The sequence below is a fragment of the Diceros bicornis genome, chromosome 22 (genome assembly GCF_020826845.1).
Source record: "Diceros bicornis minor isolate mBicDic1 chromosome 22, mDicBic1.mat.cur, whole genome shotgun sequence".
NCBI classification, from domain to species: domain Eukaryota; kingdom Metazoa; phylum Chordata; class Mammalia; order Perissodactyla; family Rhinocerotidae; genus Diceros; species Diceros bicornis.
In genome coordinates, this window is record NC_080761.1 from 3,862,161 (window position 1) to 3,871,345 (window position 9,185).

General features: G+C 43.9%; 1 protein-coding gene across 11 annotated transcripts in view; it reads left to right on the forward strand.

The window, feature by feature from the left end:
• The window catches only part of CDC14B (cell division cycle 14B), a 119,044-nt gene extending 110,172 nt beyond the window's left edge, over positions 1-8,872 (forward strand). For 5 of the 11 annotated variants that reach the window (XM_058565437.1, XM_058565427.1, XM_058565429.1 and 2 more), the window contains 2 exons: positions 2,351-2,416; positions 2,711-6,474. In XM_058565437.1, coding sequence (XP_058421420.1) covers positions 2,351-2,416; positions 2,711-2,747 — 103 coding nt within the window. In that variant the 3' untranslated portion in view covers positions 2,748-6,474. Of the gene's footprint in view, positions 1-2,350; positions 2,417-2,710; positions 6,475-8,784 lie in introns of those variants that run through there. The other 6 variants (XM_058565432.1, XM_058565431.1, XM_058565435.1 and 3 more) reach the window with 2 other exon arrangements.
• Positions 8,873-9,185: the final 313 nt, after the last annotated feature.

Genomic DNA, 9,185 nt, shown 5'->3' on the forward strand with positions numbered 1-9,185 from the left:
AGGCATTTGGGATAGTGCTGAAAACCAAAAAGACTTCTTTTTAAAGAAGTGGACTTAAATTCTGAAGTGGACTCGTAGAGATTTGGAGGGGCAGAGAAGTCAGACAGTGAGAGTTCACTGGGTTTCACAATGCGTTCAACCAGCCCCTCCCCACAGGGTCTGCTGTGCCTCTTTCAGGGCTTTGGCCTGTGTTCACATCGCCTTAACTGAGAGCCACCTGCAGCTCACAAACGAGAGGCAAATACGTTACGTACAGGTCCCCCTCTTCCTTGTAGGACATAATGGGAGTGGAGCAGCCGAGCTTTTATTCTACTGAATAGGATTTGTTTTGGGTTGGAGGGTAATGAGAGAATTAACACAATTGGGCATAATCTAAATCGGGACAAAATAACATGAGCTAAGATTGTTGAGTAATTTTAAGATATTGAATAGAAATCTTTTCTTTGAACAGCAATAAATAAAAAAAGTATACTTTCATAAATCCTTTGAAGTTGCCAGGGTTGCCATTCTGCAATCACGGCCATCTCTAAGGCCTTCTCTCTTGCAGGTTGATTTTGTTCACACATCATCCTCATCATCTCGGTCGTCTGTAGGAACTGGACCTTTCATTTCCATGTTCTGTTCGATTCTTAGAGGCTTCCAGGATGAAAACCTCACCTAAACTCACTTTCCACTGATTTGGCTCTTGATTTTTGACAGTTTACTGCAAGGTTCTACAACTTTGGAAAACTTTTCCACAAACATGTTAAAAGAGCAATTATTTGGAAACTGAAAAAATAGGGTTGTTGTTGGGAAGGAATGCCACCATGTTTATCTCATGGCAGGTGATTGTTCCCCATGTATCCACTGAACATCAGCCCCATCTAAACTTCAGTCCACGTGATAAACTGCGCTGCGTGGCAGCAGCAGCTCGGGATGGGAACACTGCAGTGTCTGCTAGAGGGGGTGCGCTGGCCCTCGGTGCTGAGGGGGACTGTGTGGCACCTTCCCCATCCCCTTTCTCAACTCCAAAGAAGTGAATTAATGGGCTTTTACACCTCCCACTTCCTGTTAGAGCTATAAACTCATTTTAATGTTCCTCTTTTGAGAATTAATAAATCCAGTGAAGAATTGGCTAAATGGAATGGGCCTGTTTTTCAGTGTTCTTGCATGAACTCTTTGAAGAGCTCTCTTAGAATGAGTCTTGAAAATTTCATCATCTTGCCTCCAATGGAGAACCTGCAGCCACCTCATCTGAGACCATTCAGTTCAGTCCATGTCTTTGCACAGCTCACCCATCCAGTGCATGTTTCTGTAAGCTTAGGCTGTTTCTTTGTGGCAGTCTTTCCTTTCTGTCTTTTTTCTTTTGTTTTAATTATAACTTCATCCATTTCTAAGAAAAATGTCATGTACAAGGGCTTTTTTAAATTTCGAGTTGCGTTATTGGGAACCATCATTTTCTGCTTCACCTGCCAAACCAACCTAATGTTCATGGCTTTGGGGTATTTTGTACCTAATTATTCATATTTTGGGAAAAGATAAATGCTCAGAGTCTTTCCTTGGTCTCTGAAACCATGAGGCTCTCATTCATGAGCCCTTCTGTTGGGAGTAGCTATATTTAGGACTTTAGCTTCTTAAGTCTTCTCGTTTGTGACTTCTGCCGTCATCATACCAAATGACTTTTGCATCGTCACTGCTTCTTGTCCCTTAGAGTCTCAGATCTCAGTGTCTATTCCATCACCTCTGGGCTTTAATTTTATCTCAAAAAGTACATCAGTGTAGAAGTCCCAGAATGTTGTGTCTAAATAGTCTTTTGTTAAAATGCTGGTTACCTCTGATCTTTCAAAATACTAATTTCCTTTTGAAATTCCAGATATTTTCCCTCTTGGCTCTACCAGCTGACCTGGATCTTGATACTCAGTGCTCTCTGGAAACTGTCTGACCGATCAGACGAGCTGCTCCGCTAGAGCATCAGCGCTGTCCAGGGGAGGCCACCTCTGGACTGGGGTTGGGTTTCCTGACTCTCTCTTCTGCTTAATTTTTCTCAGAAAGTTGCCATTTAGTTGAAAGTGTAACATCATAAACTGGGGAAGGGAGGAAGGGTGAGAGTCAGTCAAGGTCAATTATTTCCCTTTGGGCAGCCGGCTAGGCGTGTCCTGGCTGCGTCCCCACATGAGGTTAGGAGCTGGCGTGGGCGACCCCGTGCAGCCTGCAGGGCATGCAGAGGAGGTGGGCGCCGGGCGTGCGCCCCTGCGCTCTGCTCAACTGGAAACTGCTTGAGGTGCCAGAGCTTTTTCTGTGACTGAATTCTGGCTTTGGAAATAATCAAGTAACACTCTTTATCTTTTCGTTCTTTCCGCTTTCCCCACAGCCTGGTTCCTCAGAGGGAAAGAAGGAAAAGGAATGCTTTGCAGCAAATGCCCTTAATGGCATTATGGTACTCTCATTGCTCGGCTGCCTTTGCCCTCCCTTCTTTTTTTATTGTCTTTTATTGTTTTCTTATTTTTTGCAGAACTGAACTTTTTTCTGCTCTGCCTTTCTCTCCTGTTTGTCTTTACTTTATGGTTGATATTGTACTGTCTTTTCCAAAGTATGTCATTAAAAAATTGTACAAAGTGTGTACTTTTTAGCATGTCAATATTTTTCTTATGTTGCCTTCCTTGTCTTTGATAACTACATATGGGACACTTGAAAACCTTCATGGTAAAATCCTTTTTTTTTCCCCCTATAGTCCCTCCATTTCAAGGACTAAAACAGTCTTGCGTTAAGTAAAAACCTGTGACCAGAACTGAAGGAAGACTCTAGGAACAGAAAACCACAACAGGACTTAGCACAATTTATTTGGAAACAAAACAAAATTGCAAGAGCCTTAGCTGCTTTCCACCTAAGAAGTGTATTCAAGGAAGAAAATAGCCACTGGAGTTGAAATAACTGCATGAGTTTGGGTACAAGTGCATGACTTGAAGACAGCCCAACTCTCCTTTGGTAGAAACGTCTCAAGTTTACGACAAAAAAGCTGTTGTAAATTGAGTCTCAGGTGTAAATATCCAAGCCCTCTGTTATCAGGAGAGCTGACCAGTCTGTGTGGTGCATGTGTGTCCCTGTGATGGCAATCATTTTAGCTGCTGGCCTTCAGAAGAATTGAGGATCTGATGGAGGTTTTTTACGTATTTATTTTCTGTTTACCCTGTGTCAAAATTTATCAAGATAAAACAGGCATTACTGAAATGGTACTTTCTGTAATTTGATACTATTTGGTTTAATCATCTTCACTTTAATATTTGTAATACTCTTGTAATTTAACTTTGTTAAGTACCCAAGCTGCTTGTCTTCCACCAAAGAGTGCTTTATTAACAAGAATCTGAAAACCACATTTGAAGACTGCTGCATGTTGAGATATAAAGTGGTACTTTTGTAACCTAGAACTTGCAAGAGAATATTAATGATAGCTTTAGAAGACTCAGGAGGAAAAACTGGCTTCAGAGTTGGAAGATTGTTGTAAGTCATTTTTATGTCGTTTAGGGACTGAAGAATGCCAAGGCTGCCCACTGTTTGGTTGCCCAGTCATACAAATTAAAATCATATTTCCTTCCATGCATAAATATCCCCCACACTGTTGGTGTTTCCCCTTGGAAACAGCAATCCCAAATAATGGTGGCTTTTAAAAAAAAAAAAGTTACCACTCTATTAGGGTCTTTCTCTATAGCATTGTAGATTTTTTTTTGTTCTGTGATCAGCCTAAGGCCCTTCATACACCCTTTGATTTTAGTAACAGTTATTTGCATCTGGATTTCTGTTGTTTGTGAATAAGAAACTCACTGTTGCCTTTGGTTAGAGACTACAACTAATAACTCCTTGCAGAGTGCCTTCTCCCCTCAACCCTGTAGAAACACAGCAGAGTCTGATATAAAGCAATCATAAAAACAGAACTTGTTTGAAAAAAAAATGGGGCCCAAAATAAAAGAATATTTTGCAATCAACTTGGTTACTCCCTAATAAGAAGTGAATGGTTTTAGTTATTGTTAACCACTGTTTGCCTGTCCCGGTTTGGAGAATTGGGGGTAGAAGATGGAAAGGCAATAGAAGGCAAATGCCTTCACATTACAAGATGAAGGAGTCAGGCCAATAGGCAATTCCATTTTAAAAAGCTGCCTTTTTAACAAAACTATGAGGAATAAGAAGTGGTTGGAATAAACAGATTAACGGCTGTTAATGGGAGAAGTAATTGGAAGGCCATGGCTCCCTTTTGGCATTTACTTTCTTGAAGCAAATTGTCAGGTTGAATCGCTTTCAGGGGAGATGGAAGATGCCACAGTTTTGGCCAAACAAGCAGCTCTTCCCACCAGTCAGGCTAGCTTTTCAGCCCTGGGGACTAGATCTCAGAAAAACTGTGGTTTCTACCCCTGTAAGTGAATAGACACAAAGACCCACCTGCCTGGGGGAAGACCCCTCTTCAAGAAGCTTTGGGTGGGAGGAGAAACATTCCGTTTGCTCTCCTGTGCTGGGAGACAATACTAAAGATTCAAACTGTGCCCAGACATAAGACATTGAATTCTCAGGGCAACTCTTCTTCTCGTTGTTACACTTTTAAAGGCCATCTCCTGCATAAATAATACAGGGAGTTGTGAAAATCAATCTTCTATCTGAACCGTTCTTGGTTTAGCCTTTTATTACGTCAGAGCAAGTAAATGTTCTGTTCTTCACAGCAAATAAGCCAATTGGTGTCTTGGCCAAGAGTGAAATATTTGGACTTCAGTGTTAACCACAGTACTTTTTATTTTACAAATTGCCTTTTCGTGTTGGCTGCTCATGTTTCCAGCTAGAATTGCCATCACTGTGGCTCTTTCTAAAAATCCTTTCATTTAACAGGCTCACTGAAATTAGTCATAGGAAACCGGTGATTTGATAAAGAAGCGTTCCTTGGAGCACAGAAAGGACGTGGGATTGTGCTTCAGGTGGGTTGCATAGCACAGTATTAAACTTACTGGAGACAGCTAGAATCCAGGAAGTCTATGGGTCTGAAGATGGAAAGCTCTTCCTGCTGTGAATAAGAGTGGACTCTTTTTTCTCCCTCCAGCTGAAACTTCAACACACCCAGAGTCTTCTGAGATTCTAATTTCGAGTCCTTGTTACAGAAGACCTTGTTGCTATGGAATATGAAACACAGGGCATGTCAGATGGAGAGATTCTCTTTAACTTAAGAGCCTTAAATAGCTTTGAAAGTACACCAAGACAGTTTCCACTGGAATTAAAATTAGAAATGAATATTTGTAGGTGCCCTTGAAGCTTTTTGGGGTCTCAAATCATCAAGAGTCAGGGACAGTTTAAAGGAAGAGTGTTTGCAAAACTGGGTAGCTAGAAATGTAGACAGACTTCTATTTTGTCATGCTGAGGAAACCTAGAAATCTCTCCTCACCCTCAGTGAAGAGGGATGGCCCTGAGCAGTGCCTCACTTTGCTGGTCGCCTTACTTGTCAAATGTAGCTGCTTCCGAGCCAGTGGTGCGCTGCTCTTCTGGTCTCCAGAATTTTCCTGCTCTAAACTTGATCCCCTGAGCCGATCACCGCCCCCTTCCCTGCCCCCCTCCCCCACTCGCAAGGGTGATTTCTACCTCTTTTCTTGGCCCCAGCCTAGTTTTGGAGGAGTTCCTCAGTGTCCTCATGAGGCAAGTGTGTTTGCCCTTGGACCAGAGACCTGGGTCGGTGTGCTGTGTGGACCCCAGCCTTCCGGGCAGCGTGTGCCTAGAGCTCCTGGAGCCTGCCCTCCGCTTGCATCACCACCTGTGACAGATGAGGCAGTGCGCTCCTTTGATGTTTGTTTTAAAAGTAGCTTCACTGCTTCTCTTCATACATTTTTAAAAGTAATCATTGCACTTTGGAAAGCAGTGCTCATCAAAAACAACCTTAAAAACGTATCTTAATCGTTTACTAGTTGTCTCCCACAGAAGCTGTCCTGGTGAGGCTGGCCGCTGTCTTCCCTTCCCCCTGAATCTGAGGGTTCTCCACATTGCTAAGGGCAGTACTGCAGATGTGTGTAGAAGACCGGACAGTTCACCTAGACTGTAGGAAATTACCTCTTTAATTGCCCAGTAGAATTCACTGTCAGGAGATTCACCTGATTATAGTACTACGGTTTTATATTAATAATTTGCAGACTTTTATCTAACCTGCACTCATGTACAGATTATTAAAAGTTTTAAAATGTAACTGATTAATCAGTATTTGATCAATCATTGTCTTGATTTTTTTTAATTAAAATGTATATTTCTAATCATATTTTATAAAGCTGAGAGAACTGGTTGAATGATTGTTTATTTTCCTGAAGGTATTTTTAAGATAAAGCTTCCTAATGGCCTGTAAACTTTGCATATCTATGTAGTTTGATACGTATTGTTGCATTTGAAAATCTTGTGTATTGTAACTGGTTTTATACAAAATATTGAATAGTGGAAATTGTATAATTATAATCACATAATTAAAAGTATTAACAAAGCTGCCTTTTGGTTTATTGTGTTCACTTCCTGACCATTCTGAATCATGGTAGGCAGTGGTGAAAATAGAAAGCGGACATAACCCTCTGTGTGAGGTTGCCAGGACTGCTCTAGCAGAACACCACGACTTAAACCACAGACGCTTATTGTCTCATGGTCTGGAGGCTGGAAGTCTAAGATCAAGGTGTGGCAGGGCTGGTTTCTCCTGGGGCTTGTCTCCTTGGGCTTTCCTCTGTGCTCCAGTTACTGGTGTGCCTCTGTCTGTCCTCATCTCCATTTCTTATGACACCAGCCAGACTGGATTAGGGCCCATCCTAACGGCCTCATTTTGACTTAATTACCTCCTTAAAGGCCTTGTCTCCAAAGACAGTCACTTTCTGAGGTACATGGGGGTTTAGGGCTTCAGCTTAAGAACTTGAGGGTCCCAGTGCCAGTGTGGGTCCTCACACCCCCAGTGACTGCTTGCTCCTCCTCCTCCTCCCGTGGGTCTGAGTGCAGTTGGAAGGCACTGGAAGGCAGCGTGGTGGCAGCAGTCCTCCACAAAGGTGGTTTCTACCTTCTCTGTGGCGTGCCTTTCTTCATCACTCTCTCCCTTTTGCTGCCCACAGAGGTAGTTTCCAGCCTTTTATGATTATAACGCTGCATAAACATTCTCAAATGTAAATTCTTCCTGGGTGCTGCTCATTTGGGGATAAATTCTTACAAAAGGCATTTCTAGGTCAAGGATATGCAAAATTTTAAAGCTTTTGATGTATAGTGCATCAAAAAGCAGCTTAGTATAATTGTTAAGAGCATGGATTGTGGACCCAGACTGCGTGCAAACCTTTGCTCTGCCGCTTATTAGCTGTGTGATTTGGGCCAGAATTGCAGTATCTAATATGGTTATATGAGGATTGAGTTAATGTTTGTTAATTACTTAGAACAAGCACCTGGCACATACTAAGAGCCATACATATTGTTTAATAGAAAAATTAAAATATTGTCTTCATGCTCTCCAAAAGGACTGTGACTGTGCAGTCCCCTGTACCCCGCCTCCCCCATCAGCAGCTGTCGTGACACTGCGGACCTGGTTAACTAATAGCAGGACACTGGCCCCGGTTCCATGGTCATGGGTCACTGTCACTCCCTGCTATATATAGTCCTCTTTTAGCTGCCCCATTATTAAGATTTGCAGCACTTTGTCTTCTAAGTGGTTGGCACAGTATGTCCCTATGTTATAGTCTCACCATTTTTCTCAGCTTATTGGGGGAGCAAACGGACCCTTTGGGCAAACGCTTCCATGTTCCTCCCTAGGCATCCCAGCTCTGTCACTGGGCATGCTGGCCCAGCCATGTGGGAATGAAGACGCTTCCACGCTGCTCCTGTAGCAGGTCTGAACACCTTGCCTTGTCTCTAACTGTGTCTCGTCTCTTTGCTAGCAAGTCTGCGTGGCTTTGACATGCTTCTGGATGACAGGTGCTCTGTCCACACTGAAATGCCCAGGTAAGGAGGCCTCCTGCCCGGCAGGGCCGGACCCTATGTGGGCTGGCTACCACCAGGGCACTGGCCTTGGCCCCTTGGATTCTTATAATGGCCAGATATATTCATAAATGGGTGGGGGGGCTTTGGGTAGGAAAAGACAGTGGAAGAGGTAGTATGGTTTGTGCTTTGTTTTATTGGAGAAAGACAATGGCTTCTCATCACGGTTTGCTTCTCTACTTAAAACAAGATGACTTGTCAGGTGGGACAGTTCTTCCTTGTGTAGGACTCTGGAAAATGCAGCCAGTCTGGCATCCCCCACCAACTAAATGCCAGTCATGTTCCTAGCCATTGGATAATCCAGACACCCCCACACACTTTCAACCACCGTTGGAGGCGGTGCTGCCCCCAGTTGTGAACCGCTGATTAGCTTCAAGTACAGCTTCACTGAGCAATGTCGTGGAGACAGTGACAGCTGCTCTTGGGACCCTGCTGAAGTGAATATTGTTCTCCTGCCTTGTTCTGCTCTGGCAGAACCACCACCAGAGCACCATAGGCAGGCCAGCGATGGGCATGTCCTTAAGCAGTAGCAGAGCGTTCACACAGCATTGCTGGGCAGGAGAGGACAGGGTGAGGGGGTGGCTGGTGGCCACCCTGGATCACTCTTGTTCACAGTGATTCTGCTCTGGCCAACCCCAAATCTGCCTTGCAGTTAACCAAGGTGTTTAGAGCATGGACCTTGGGGCCTTCTCTCCAGCTGTCATGCTAAACTAGTCCTTGCTATCCCCAGTAGCTAGCTCCCTAAGACAGTTTCTGGTGTTTATAAATACAACTCTGGCTGTCTCCTCCCTTTTCCAGTGATGGTTGGCTGTCTCAGGCTGTAACCTTTCTAGACCGTCTTTTAATCTGGCTCGGGATCCGCAGGGACTAGACTTCCAGAAAAAGTCTCTCATGGATGGCACGGCGCTCACCAATGGAAATCCTCTCAAGGTGCAATCTCAGCCTGTCACCTCAGGCTCATGCTTCGGCCTCTCAGCAAAAGAGTTTTTCGTCATTCTTCCTCTGAGTGTTGAGATTTCATTCCCGGCCAAGCTGGGCTTTCCTGTAGCTGACCTGAGGGGATAACTGGGTTGGGGAAGGGACCAGATTGACACCCTTTCTGGCAGTGGTTCAATCCCAAGCCCCAGTAGATAGCGTTTCTTGAATTTTCTTACGTTAGGGGCCCCTGTGGACTATTTGATGGAGGCTGAAGTCCCTCC